Source organism: Acromyrmex echinatior, chromosome 15, assembly GCF_024713525.1.
Source record: "Acromyrmex echinatior isolate Ae372 chromosome 15, ASM2471352v2, whole genome shotgun sequence".
NCBI lineage: Eukaryota > Metazoa > Arthropoda > Insecta > Hymenoptera > Formicidae > Acromyrmex > Acromyrmex echinatior.
In genome coordinates, this window is record NC_141866.1 from 885,473 (window position 1) to 900,854 (window position 15,382).

General features: G+C 28.6%; 1 protein-coding gene across 1 annotated transcript; it reads right to left on the reverse strand.

Moving 5' to 3' along the window:
* Positions 1-6,910: 6,910 nt before the first annotated feature.
* LOC105151256 (endocuticle structural glycoprotein SgAbd-1) lies at positions 6,911-8,667 on the reverse strand. The gene is made up of 2 exons (XM_011064858.2): positions 8,641-8,667; positions 6,911-7,415 (listed from the first exon to the last, which is right to left on the reverse strand). Exons 1-2 carry the CDS (start codon positions 8,650-8,652, stop codon positions 7,023-7,025), a joined length of 405 nt encoding a protein of 134 aa, XP_011063160.1. The 5' UTR covers positions 8,653-8,667; the 3' UTR covers positions 6,911-7,022.
* Positions 8,668-15,382: the final 6,715 nt, after the last annotated feature.

The following is a 15,382-nucleotide window of genomic DNA, read 5'->3' on the forward strand; positions in this document are numbered from 1 at the left end:
TGAAAGCCATAAAATTAATTAATCCAGTTTTATTGAATGCTTATTTATATTATAATATTTATTTGTAATACTAAAATGAGTATTATTTATTAGTATATTCTTATTTATATTTCAGAAGTCACGACAAAATTAACATAAAGAAAATGTTTCTCTATGAATTCGGAAATTAATTTCATGGTGATCTCAAGCAGTCATTTATTTTAAGCTGTATCTCATGTAGTGTTGTTCAATCTCTGCAATCGTACAGGAAGTGCTTCAATGATCCACAACCCTGAATGTTAATGGATGAATAATTATGACATCCAGTTAATAGATCATCCTAGCAATATCGCAGCAACATTGCAATGTCCCAACAATATTGCAATAACGTTGTAACAATATTATTTAAGTATCGAAATAGTCCTACTTTTTATATATAATTATATAGTATAAAAAGCTATGTATAAAAACGCTACGTATAAATATAATTGTATATATAATTGAATTATATTCACGTATAATATTTCTTATTATAACCCAGTGAAAAAATTTTTATCGTAATCGTGTGTAATTATATATAGAATCAGAACGAAACTTTTGCCGAAACTGAACAGAGACACTCAGCTACATGTCAATTTCAACCGAAACCGAAACCAAAATTTAGAAATCCTATAAGTCAAATGTATAGACATGTCCATATATTTTTTCTTCATAAATATCATAATTTATTGTAATAAATAATTAATTCGGCCGAAATCGAAAACCGATGTCAATTTTTGGCCAAAGAATATAAGTACTTCTTCTTAATAAACATCATAATTTAATTATTGAAACAATAATTACATATATTAAAATTAATATTTATGAAGAAAAGCTACAATGGTTTACAATCGAAACTGACGCATGAGCGTTCGTTTTCAGTTTCGATCGGACTCTAATTATATACAAGTGAAACAATATTTTTCCTGAATTATACATATACAAGGTGAATCAGAGTTGTTGAACCAACTTTTTACTTTATGAGAAAATTATCGACTTATACTAATACCTAATTGAATTATAACGTGTGCAATCAATTATTTTCTTATATAAAATGTTGGTTCAACGACTCTGATTCATCCTTATTATATATTATTATTATATATAGAACGTGAATTGAAAAATGTTTATATACGTATATGATTATATACATATTACAATATATTATTACATACAATTATATATATAATTTAATATAATTATATATAAGTATATATAAGTAATTTAATATAATTATATATAATTATATATAAGTATAAATAATTATAATATATGAAACTTTTGTCCCGGGATTACAAACTGTTTTATTGAGGAGCGAGATTAATGCCGTAATTCATGTTTTATTAGAAGTGTAATCTTCTTCACACTAAACAATGCAACAATTCTCGCTTGCAGAATGCTAAGCATTAAGACAAAAGAAAGGGTGGGCTCGTTCAGCGTGAGTATAAGATAGAATTCATCCTCGATGTGCTTGAGTTTGTAAATAAAAAGATCGTTATTGTTTGATCGCTTGCCCTAGAATGCAGTACAAGTCCGGATTTTATTGTAACGTGAGTTAGGAGATAATATAATTGATGATGAGAGATATTGTTATACATGCAAAAGTATGTACGAAAATATATGTTTAAAATACCATGTATAGAACATCTAAGATCTAATTAATATTATGCAAAATTAATAATTTTGAGATTAAATTAATAATTAATATCTAAATCGAAAAAATTTAAACAAATTACAAATATTTTCTGAATGTTTTGGATTTTATTAATTTTTATATCTCTATTTGATTCTACCACCGACGAGATACTATTAAAGTCGACATTCTTACGAAAGTTCGCGTCCCTATTGAGATTTAAGTGATTAAGAATAATAAACTGATAATATACAATAGTACTAATTTTATAATTTATTAGTTTCGTAAACATGTACATGTATTTAAAACTCAATAATAATAATACTCGATTTTTATTTAAAATTATGATTTTAATGTTATCGTCCGAGTTTGATTTCAGTAGAGATGATAACTATAGACAAAAAATTATAATTTTGCAGCAATAAATAAGATATTATAGCATTATAAATATGCATATATACGTATTTATAGAACATTTATATAATGAAAACTCATTAATTTAATGATAAATTATCCAAATATTTATGTTAATAATCGCAAGTTTATATCAATTGTTGATAATGTCAGTGTTCTTCAATTACCTCCAGGCCCTCGGAGCCCTTTTTAAATGGATGAAAATTTGCCCTTTGAGTTGACGATCTTTAATAGTAGGTACCTCATCGGTGATTCTACATTCATATTTAACACATTAAAATCTTTGAACGATATAAAAAAGAGAATTTAATAAAATTTGTGGGCTATTGCTTGGAACCGAAAAATGACTGTCATATTCAAAACTAATTTTTTAGTGCAATTTTGATTCACACGTGACACGATTATTCAACATATAAGTAAGATAAAAAAGAAAAATGCTATTAAATTAAGTGGTGCACTTCGGAATAATAACAACGGAATAATATTAACAAAATTGTCATTTTTCATTATTTTTAATATATCTTGAAAACAATGTAAAGTACTAAAAGATTTTAACAATACATTTTTATAGGAGAATAAATTTCCTATCGATTAGGTATACAGAAAAATTTTTATCATAAATCCAAAATAGAAGAAGAAAACGGAAGAATAAAATAGTAAAAATTTGCAAAAATTTTCAATTTTACTTTTTTTCTATCAGTCCAACGTTGCGTTAACGATATCTTGGTCACCATTAATAAAAAAAAAAACTCTTGTTTAAGCTGTCATTTTTTTCGTTGCAATGTTTGTGCTTTTTTCTCTTATAACAAAAGCATTTGGACTGATAGAAAAAAATGTTATATGCTGAAAAATAAGAATTGAAAATTTTCGTAAATTTCTACTACTTTTTTCTTCTGTTTCTTCTCCTATTTTATATCGAAAAAAATCTTTCTTTATACTTAATTGACAGAAAATTTAATTTTCTACAAAAAAAGAGCTATTGAAGTTTTTTCTTATTTTGCACCGTTTTCGAGATATATTAAAAATAATGAAACATACACTTTTTGTTAATATCTGAAACGCACCATTTAATTTAATAGCATTTTTCTTTTTTTAATGCATTTTTTCTTATTTATATGTCGTATGAATCAGTAAGATTGCACTAAAGAATTAATTTTTTTTTAAACCCCCCATGCAATAGCCTATTTGCTATCTACATACTTTCTCTATATTGTAAGATTTGCACAATGGGTGATTATAGTGTTTTCTAAAATTTCGCAGAAAACATCAGTGAAGGGTATTCGCAATTCCATTCGCCTACGTTCCGCAGGCATTTATGTCTCCGTCGATGTCTCGCGTGTAATTAAAGATATCACTGATAAAAGAGTTAACAAATCCTGAGGAATTGACCTCTACATACCGTTGTCTTCGTTACACCTACGCACGTATGTATTGTAAGACTAACACAGTGAGACTTTATGACGAAACAAATATCATTATTACCAACGTGTTTTGAAAATACAAACATGTGCACGATTTTTCTTCTCTCATTCTAATTTAAGTACCACTTGTCAAACTGAATAATGTAGCGCTGCAACTTATTCTAGTCGCCGTATTCATCATGTCTTTGTTTAACCCAGTTTGTTGCTCAGTCGCACCTTTATGTAATCTTTTCGTCGTTAATAATATTTTTTTATGCACTTGGCGTATTTTTTTCTTTTTAAAAAAAATTTTTTTGGGTAGGTATATTTTATAGAAAACCGGTAATAAATTCAAAATAACCATTGGCGATGCTACAAGTTGCTGTAGCAGATAAAACAACAGCAAAAAAAAGAAAAGAGACAATTTGCATTTGGGCTTTGAACACTATAATCTAATGAGCTGCCAATAGCGGTTTTGGATTTTCAAATTCCTTCAAATAAAATTCTTACATGACATTTAAAATAACGTTTAAAAAATCTGAATCAAAAACCCGACCAAAAATCGGGAAAAAGTTTTCGATCTGATTACGATTCTTGTCCATTAGCCTGCATAATATTTCAATTCGTTTTTCGATTTCGGTTTCAGTCCTCGATTGCAGTCCTTTAACAAGATCTGAAATCTTCCATTTCAATGATTTGTAAATTTTTTTTTAATTTAATATACAAGAATTTTATTATACTATTACAATTTATTATATTCATTGTATTATCTTTTTTTGTGTATTACGATAGGTAATTATACATTTATAACCGAAAAAGATCGAAATCCAAAATTACTATATATGATTACTATAAAAATATTGGAACCGAAACCGGTAGCAATATATTTATTGTTTAATTAAAGATATTTTTTTATCAACAATTATTCTTTAATTATGAACATTTTTAGTTATTGAATTATTAGACTAATATCGATTAATGATACTATATTTATTATATGTAATGATACTATATTTACTATATTTACTATATTATTATATGTTACGCTCGTGAAGCGCATTACCGGTAAAATCGAGATAACTCGCAAGATAAAAATCTTAATAGACGATTTTCCACCTTTGCTTACCATCATGAGATGGATGTCACATAAAAAACAGGATATTATCAATCTTTGCGATCTTCGTTATTTTCTACGCAATGGTATAATAACGATACCAGTAAGCGCAAAAACTATTGCCATTTTATTAATAAACGATGCACGCCGTAATATTCGTGAGATTTCCTAGGAAATATTTTCTTTGTTGATTGAAATAGTATTGCCATATGATAGAGGATTTACGTATTAAGAGAATTTTATTACGTCGCGTTTGAAAATTACATCTGTATCGACGTTAATCAACGCTAATTGCGCTTCTCACGGGAGGATAATAAACAGTGGCTGTTGTATAAACGATACTATTGCAATTAATCACGCTATTATTGTTGCCATTAAAATGACGCTTTTGTTATCAAAGATCTATTACAGGATGTTTTTAAAATAGTTTCTTGCCAAACATTATATATTATATGTATATTTATATTCAATTTTTGAAATATTTTTATACATACGAAACTCTATTCAAGCCTAGATAAGTTATACACTAAGCACAAATTAATGTGCAGCTTTCCTGATGCGATTCCTATAATTCATAATAGCTCGCAACAACGTAACAATAGATCTATAAAACATATCATAATAATTCATCGAATGCAGTGCAATACTATAGCCTTGATATTAAATGTGGGCGATAATGATTTTTGTTATCATTCTCTCGATAATATTAATATTTATCGTTCACGCCTACGTCTTTTTCTTCGTCTTTTTTTTCAGTCTACCGTCGTATTTTTTTTCCTGATTCCAAAACAGTCGTATTGCGATTCATGTAACGTATTGCTTGTAACATATTTCCTTGAAAGACGCTAACTTTCCGAGAGAAATCGCGAAAAAACATCTTTAAAGTTTAGATCACGTAGATAAATATTTATCATATTTTTTTATTCGAGTATTCTCAGCTATTTCTATTTGCTCCACTTTCATAAGTAGAAACTGTGTCATTCTGCGTCGTCGAAATTGTTAAACCAGTTTAATCACATAATGGTATAATCGTGATTATACAATTACGTAAAAATAAATGCCAAGGTCTCCTAACCGGAAATATCTGGCGCGCATATATACATATAAGAAAACATTGTAAAATATCTTGTCGTGTCCTTCCTACAGAATCTGCGGAATTTACGTGACCTAGAGAGCTATTTTATAAATCGAAAGTAGCGTATGCAAAGAATGCGACTTTAATCAACTAATCGTACACGGAATTAAATTACAATCAATCTTCATAAATCCCTTTCCTCCTGTTGGTTTTTGTGATATTATGTTTGTATTAGGTCGGGGAAAAAGTTTCTTCGTATTTAAAAAAAATTTTTTGTAAAAGTTTTTCATTTGTTGCAAAATTTTCGTTACAATTATATTATTCGTTAGAGCAAAGTTTTAAGAATCTGTTTTTTAAATTGCGGTGAGATGATTTTTATCGGAGTTACGAGCAATCAAAGTTAGAATGCTCCTTTACTTAATTCGCGAATAACTCAGTAATAAAAAATCATAGGAATATTTTTAAAAAATGATTTTGTAGGAAAAGCTTCGAGCTTTCACGATAGGTAGTTGAAAATTTTTGTAAATTTTTTTTTGGACACGTGAGAGACCCTCAAAGTGAAAAGAAAAATTTTCATCTTTTTCAACTCACAGTTTTTTTGATGTAAAAATTATCAAAGAACTCACAGAAACTGAAAAAATATAGTAATCTTTCGAAAGTAGAGATTTAAAGCTTTAAAACTCTCTTTTTAAATTGAAATTTCATTTATTTTTGACGAAGATATTATATATACAATTTTGAATTAAAAAATACGAAGAAATTTTTTCCCCGACCCAATATATTAAATTATTATATTTGAATAAAATTCAAGATGGAAATAGTCATGATTGTCTGGAAAAATAATACAATACATCTAATTTTTTTTATCATACTAATTTATTTCTATTATAACGGAAAGAACAGTTTTGGTGACGTATACCTAAAGATTTAGCTAAATACAGACTTCCAAAATAATTTTGTTAAACTATCAAAATAATTAGAGCAGAACGTTTTAAAATGTTTTCAAATCTTTTTATTCATCATATTTGAAATTTTTACATAATTATTTTAAGTATAACTATTTTATAGTCCAATAAAATTATTTTCAAATCTATATCTAATTAAAATGTTAGATATTTCAACAAAATTGTTCTTTGCGTAAATTAATAAATAAAAGTTGAACAAGTGCATCATAAAAATAACATCTTTGATTTTATTATTCTACGCAACAAAATTTTAACCAATTTATTGGGTCGACAAATGAATACGCCGAAAAATTTTTGAAGAATATTTGTATTTATATATTAACAAAACACTTTGTGTCTATGATTCGCGTGGCACAAAAGATAAGCATTTTGTCCGAAGATGTTACTAAATGTCACTGATTATTTATTGCTGGTTCTCGGGCTGTGGGTGAGCTAAAACATATGCGATGGCTTTTTGGATCTGCTCGGGTACTTGTGGAGCGATCGGCAAATGGGTACCCTGCGGGTGGAAACCGTTCTCGTCGGCCGTGTACTGGAGGGCAATGGGGGTACCGTCAGGAGCGGTATACTGAAATTGACCTTGGGCGACGACCGCAGGATCGCCCTTAGGTCCAACGGGTTGTGGCGAGCCCTGCTCAGAAACGGCGATTCCGTTCTCGGTTTCATAGGCGTAATTGTAAGATCCTTCCGGCGAGATATCCTGCGCTTGCTTCAGAATCGCGGCTACCGATTGTACAGGCGAGTGCGGGTACTGCTGTTGTGCCAAAGCGATGGCGACCAGAGCCAGAGTCACAATCTAAAATAACAATTAAAATGAGATATAGACAATAATGTAATAGGACAAGCGATGGAAATAATTTTTTTATCATTTCCTACGCGGAAAGAATGATTTTATTTAATTTAAAAAATTGAGCTAAATACAGATCTGAAAATAATTATGTTGGACTATCTAAATAATTATATTGAATTATCAAACTCATTGATAGATCAAAACTTTTTATAATATTATCATGCTTGTTTGTCCTACATAATTATCTTTATGGTTCAACATAATTATTTTTACATCTATATCTAGCCTAATTCTTACATAGCAAAATATTTCCGATATTTCCACATATAAAGATATAAGATTGATTGCGTGATTATAAACTTACTTTGAATTATTAACAAATAATTATAGAGGATTTTTATCGATATTTCAAAATATTGAATCTACTGAATAAAATAAGAAATATAAAAAAAAAACTGAAAAAGAATAAACAAAATATTAAAAAAAAATGAACAAAGAAACTGATATATGTTGTATAAAGATTTATAACATCATTATCATGACTAAGTTATATTATTAATTGACAAACACGCAAAATGTGCCAATTAAATAACATATATTTTTATTGTTTAAGAGTTATATACGTCGATTATGTAAATTCATTGTTATCGATCAGAAAATATTAGGCAAAAGATTGCTACTTTCTCGCAATACTGCGCGCTGCAAAAAAAGATTACAGGATTCGTAAATCCATGAAAAGAAGTGAATATCAAAGTATTAATTAAATAATGATATCTGTATGTAAGCGGGTTAAGTTCCCGCTTTATTGTAATTTATTGTAATTGATCTGTTATCATAATTAACTTTCTTTTCGCGATTAATTAGGCATTAATTAGATCAGAATCGTAACAAGCTGTTTTCGCAAAAATTAGAGAAGATCTCAACGAACGGAAAATTCTCTCCGAGAATTAGTCCAAGTTAAAGGCTGGCATTGATAAATCTAAGAATACTGAAAATTTAAAAGTGTCTTCTTATTCTATATATTAAAATATATACTAACAATTAATCAAATTAAGTTGGTTAAAGATTTTGTAAAAATTTTAAAGATTTAAATTGGAAAATGCAGAATCAATTAGAATTTAATTAATAGTAGTAATATTAAATATTTTGACGAGATATTAATTTTACGGATTAACAATTTATTTATAAATCTCAGAATTTAAGATAAAGTAAAGAAAAATATAGAACTCACGAGGAATTTCATTTTATCGGATGGCTCGAATCTGTGGATCCAATGGAGGAACGTGATGAGATTTCGAGTGTGATCGCAATGAGATCCGAATGCGTTTTTATACGAAACCGTAGATCCCCACTTTCCCTGATTGTAAGGTAAAGAAACCCAAAAACGAGAAAAAGCCAGGGTTCTATAGCCATGGGGACAAGAAAGGACAAAGAAAAAGAGGGAAAAAACAAGAGAGAAGATGCCGGCTAGAATAGAATCTTCTGCTAAAAGTAAGTTCAAGTCGATTTGACCTTTCCGCGCGATGCCTAAATCGATTGGTTGCACAATAATCGAGAAACCTGTTGACATTGTGTTACTTGCCTGCTCGTCGTCTTCAAGAATTCAATATTCATGTGGCGTAGTGCATAATGTGAGCAAAATTCGATAATGATAATATCTCCAGTATGCATTGCAATTTACAAAGTATTGCCTATGACCGCTTTACCGTGATTTGAAAATTTTGATACTTTCTCAAAATTTTTAAATAAATTGTAAACATGCGTTAAAGAAGAATTTTGTACCTTTAATAATTTCAACAAATTACAATCGAATATTTATTAATTTGCTTAGCCTTCAAATCTAAGATTATCTCTATGGAAATGTCAACTATTATTTTGCTGTACTCAATTATTCATGGGATTTGAAAGATTCTAGGAAGATATATTATTCTCTACAAAAAGATCTTATTGATGCAAAAGAAACGTACATCGTATGATTGTGTACATTTTCATTAGATATTATATCTAGATATTTTCTTAGACATATTACTTAGACAAGTAGAAAGAAAATGCGCTCTATTAGTCCACGTACGATTTATTGATTGCTTGCAAACCGGTTGCTCGATCACTTACATTCTATGCTTTACAAATCTTTTTTATAAAAATTTTAACCAATAACAAATTATATATTACGATAATTAATAAAAAATATATATTAATATAATATATAAAATAATTACAATACATCAAAATAATTACAATACATCCAACAAACAGTTACCTGAATGTTTTACACGTTTGATAAACATTATGTAAAAATATGTGGATGAAGTATACAAAATTTAATATTACGTCAATTCGAAATAAATGCATTCAAAAAATCGATTTAAAAGTAATCAAGCGACGCAATAGCGTCGCGACGCCAAGTGCATAAAAATACAAAAAACGATTCATTTGACCGCTTGAAGTGTAAACGTTATTGTACGCCAAGTTTCACTATAATCTAATTGACCATTTTAATCACTTTTAATCTATCTTATGTGTCTTGCGTTATAAAATACAATACTTAGTTAATTGCATTTATTTCATATACATTTTTTATTAAAAAGAATATTCGATCGAATATAACATTCGATACTTTTTTTTATACATTTGGCGTATATTTTTTTCTTTCTTAAAAAGATTTTTTTTTAGGGTTAAATAATCTGGACATTAAAAAATAATTGAGTAATTATCTTCTTGTATTGTAACTTATAAAGTGGCAAATTGCAAAATTCGATGGCATAATGGCAGGAAAATTAATGTCTGTCATAAAATCATAATCAAGATTAATTGCAGAAGCAGACACATGAACATAAACTAAGAGATTTTAATACTTGATCGTGCTTTTCCTCCCTGTTTGTCTCTTTATTGGTACATAACGGTGACTCTTCTCATTCGCCCATTTATATGATTTTGAGCAAAATCCACGCTGTTTTTTTTTATATTAGAGCTACTTAAAATCCTTCGTCACTTGATAATTCAATTAGGGAGATAAACTTAAGGTGCATCCGCATGAGCCAGCATTGCGACATCGACTTTGCCTAAGAATGAATGTTTACCTATACACCGAAGGTCACAACCATCTTTTTTTCTAACATGAAAAGAACAGATGAATTTTTCACAGTGCTCAAGAACAATTATACTACGATTGCAACTACCAGTTAGAACGAGCGTCAGAGGAATGAATGCGCGAGACGCGTCGCTGGAGCAGAAACGAAGATAAAATCTAGTTAGATTCCTTGTACTTCCTTCTGTGATATTACGTGCGCGTTATGTCTTCTACGGTGGCCATTATTCAAGCAAATTATTTCTGAATAATAGTGTTCACTACTCTTGCGTTAGAATTTTCTGAATGAAACATGGATCTATTCCTGATTTGTGAATGAATGCAATACAATTCACTACCTGACACATAAATCCTTAGTACAATTGCTGTGGCATCAAATCTTATCATATAATCATAATAATGATTCGTTGGTATTGTCTAGATTGATTTAGTACAATTTTTACATTCTTATTTGATCCTTTTTTCTTTTTTTCTCTTTTATCGGATCTATTTATAATGGATATGCACTTGAGATAAATTAATATTACTTTAAATTGACAATGTTTTACTTTATAAACAATCATAGTCTATACATCTGATGCTCCGTGAGAAAATATGTATGATTAATTTTCTCTTTGAGCTAGACAACGTAATGTGAACAAACGTCTCTATCATAGATACTACCAGACGGCTTAATTACATGCGATGACAGATTACTATAATGTCAGAATTTCTTGAATCAATCTACCTTGTTGAACTACCATAGTTACTTTCCACCGATTCTCAGATAATTCTTACTTGTGATGTCATAACTCAGTTGAATGCGCGTTCCTTTTACATTCTGACAAGTGAGATTTAATTGAGTTTTTCTCTATACTCAATCTGCACAAGATCGAGTGTGCTTTAGTGAGTCTCGTAAATTCACTTTAAAAGTGAAATTCGAACCTGTGTTGTCATGTAATAACTTTTTTTTTACCAAACTAAATAATGACGTCATTAATCAGAGTATGAAATACTCAACTCACTTCACACTCAGTCTGAATTCACTTGTGTGCAAATGGAAAACAACTCATGTATATGGCTTACAGTTTATTTTCAAGGGAGCAAAGTGATGCTAATCAATGTTCATAAGCGCATTTAACCACTCAGCAACAAATCAATATTAGCAATACTATTAGAATCAATATCTATTGCTAGAAGTATTTCATATATGGTCTATATCGTTATATAACTTATATAATCGTTATATAGAATGATGTTTCCGAATATATTATATTCTTCCTTCAATTTTAAAATATACAATTCTTTCGTGCAAACTTTACCATGTTAATTGCAATTATTGCAGTTAAAATTTTTAATAAATTAATCACCTATTTGCAAATTATAAATTTACAATGTTTATTGGTAGCAATTCATTAATTTCGCTTTATTTTTTACACATATGAAGTTTAGGTATTAAATAGTATTATTGTTGTTCATAACTGTCAAGACGTTAAGTATTTATAAATATGTTAAATAAATGATAATATTATTATCGTCATTGCGTGATTCTCAATGCCAAAATTAATCCCACAGAGAATTATTCAGACAAAAGCAACATTATCTTCTTCTTGCTATTATAAAAACAGATGACGTTAGCATTACTTGTATGGAACAAAAAAAATTATTTTGTTCTCATTAATCATATGCTTGCTTCTTTTAATATTTCTGCTTTACTATTTATTATCACGAATGTTTGATATCGAATTCAGTATCCTGTTTAAAAAAATGCATCTAATTATAATTGTTACGTCCGGAAAACTCCACAATTCTTTTCTTTCACGAAAATCTTACCGTTGTATGAAGAATCTATGGGAATTAATTTCAAGGGAATTTTTTTCCTGTTTAAATAGGAGTATGAAATGACAAACAAAAAAAAATTAATAATAGAAGACGACACGATGATACCTAATGCATTAATTGAATATCGCAGGTGAGATCAGCGATGGAGCATTTTTGAAGCTAATATAGAATTCAGTCTTTTGATATCTAGCTAAGAATAATTAATTCCTATAAGAAATCTTCATTATCTTTATTGCTTTGGGTTTTAAAAATACTAGTAATATCCGAATAAGGTACCTCCACTTCCAACAAATCACCTTCAGAGGCGGTCCTCTTGACTAACACGTCCGCATTTTCGTTTTCTTGAATATTAAGATGAGCTTCAATTCGGAATCCAAATCAATTCGATTTTTTTCATTACACTCGGCAATAACATGATTGATTTTTTGAATTACATGAGATTGATGTTTAAGTTTGCGAATGTTTTGAAGAGAGCTGAGAATACTCTTGGAATCCGAAAAGATTGTAAAGTTAACATGCTCAGAGATGCTACGTTTTAGGACTGTCAGTAAGGTGATAGCCTCGGCTATATATAAGTAACATTTAATAATTTATAATTAAATGTGACAAACTCGTTTAAGCTCCAACTAGCCATGCCAACAATATCCACTCGATCCGCCATCAATATCAATCCTTGACCTATCAGTGAATATTACCGTGCGATCTGATAATCTGTCTTGAGAACGGCGAGGATGGTCGTAAAACGGAAGCGACATCTCGATTAGCTAAATCAAACTAATTCAGATGACCATTTTTGAACTTATAATCTATCCATATATAAATTCATTCTCCTGTAGATCTATTCTTAATGATAGTTCAATATCATTATACTGTTGTTGCGCAACTTCACCTAAAAAAATAAAATACCTGCGCAACGACATCCATATGCCAAAATTATTGTTATAGAATTACAGAATTATAGGCCTACTGATCTCTATTCTTCATAATCGCTTGCAATGATCAGTGTCGGTATGAGTAATTTCTAGAATAGTCTTGATCACCGATGAGATATTATTAAAGATCGACATTCTTACGGGAGTGTTTGTTGAAATTTAATTAAGAGTAATAAACCGATAATATATATATATTACTAATTTCATGATTTATTAGTTTCGTAGACATATACATGTATTTAAAATTCAATAATACTCGATTTTTACTTAAAATTATGATTTTAATGTTATCCTCCGAGTTTGATTATCAATAGAGATGATAACTGTAGAGAAAAAAAATTATAATTTCGTAACAATATCTAAGATATTGTAGCATTAAGTATACATACCTATTTATAGAACAGTTATATAACAAAAAATCATTTAATGATATCTTATGTACATATTTATGTTAATAATTGCAAATTTATATCAATTGTCGATAATATCAGTGTTTTTCAATTCCTCCAGGCCCTCGGAGCCCTTTTCATACGGATGAAAATTTGTCAAAAAATTGACTTTAATATATGTTTGTATCTCGTCGGTGTCCATATATACAAAAAGAGTCCCAAGGGCTCGGAGGTAATTGAAGAACGCTGATATTATCGACAATTGATATAGACTTGCATCATTAGAATAACATTAAATATTTGGATATAATAGATATCATTAAATTGATGAGTTTTAATTTATTATGTAAATGTTCTATAAGTGAGTATGCAAACTTATAATGCTGTAATAATCTTATTTATTGCTGCAAAATTACAATTTTTTTCTCTATAGTTATCATCTCTCCCACCGTGAGAAGATACGTTCGGCGCTTATGGAAGTTTACGTGACTGTTAAAATTTAAGTGATTAAGAGAAACTGATAATACGGTATTAATTTCATGATTTATTAGTTTTATAGAAATGCATATATATGGTGTGTGTGTGTGTGTGTGTTGAAAATTTAATAATACTCGATTTTTGTTTAAAACTGTGATTTTAATGTTATCATCTGAGTTTGATTATCAAGATTATCAATATTATATATAGATGATAACTGCCCGGGAAAAAATATTTTATATATAATTATATAAAATTATATAAAATTATATATATATAATTTTATATATTTGTATTTAAATGGACACGTTTGATATATAATTCTATATAATGATATATAAATATATAATTATATACAATTATATAAAATTATATATATTTTTATATATATATAATTTTATATAATTATATATAAAATATTTTTTTCCTCAGAGAAAAAATTGTTCAGCAATATAAGATATTATAGCATTAAAAATATACGTGCTTATTTATACAGCATATTTATATAATCAAAAATCGCGAATTTAATGATAAATTATCGAAATATTTACGTTAATAATTGTAAATTTTTATTAATTGTCGGTAATGTCATTGTTCTTTAATTATCTTCGGGCCCCCGGGGCCTTATAGTTATGAAATTTGCCCAGGGCCAATGGTCTTTGAATGATATTCATAGCCCGTTGTTATTTCAAGATTGTCTTAAATAATTTAATACGACTCACTGATTGGTTCGTGATTTTTTACGACTGTACTTAAAACATCTTAAATACAAGGTCCGACTAATATAAATATCGGTCTTTAATAATAGTATCTCGTCGGTGGTCTTGAACACGACAAAACGACCGGCCATTTATTATATAATTCATAACGCGTGCGCGTTATTATTATTTCAAATTTTAAAGTTTTGTAGCTTCAATCCTTTGGCCTATTTTTTGGCACCTAAATGTTACGTATTACATTTTATGACGTTAAAATTCTATATCCTAACACCAAATTTTTTAAAATCTGTTATTTATAATCCAAATTTTCAGGGAATAAGAATAAAATAAGATAACTGGCCGAGTCTTCGGATCGCGATTTTTTTTAATTTTTGATGATTTTGCTTTTTTGATCAACAATCCCGGGTGATATGTCTGACAAGAAAGCTATGCAAGCGTCTTCGAGGATAATAAAAAAATTGACGTACCTATATTACTTTACGTGTCATAGTGTTTTATGCAATACAATACATATATAGTAACGGTACGAAATTTTAAGTTCAATAAT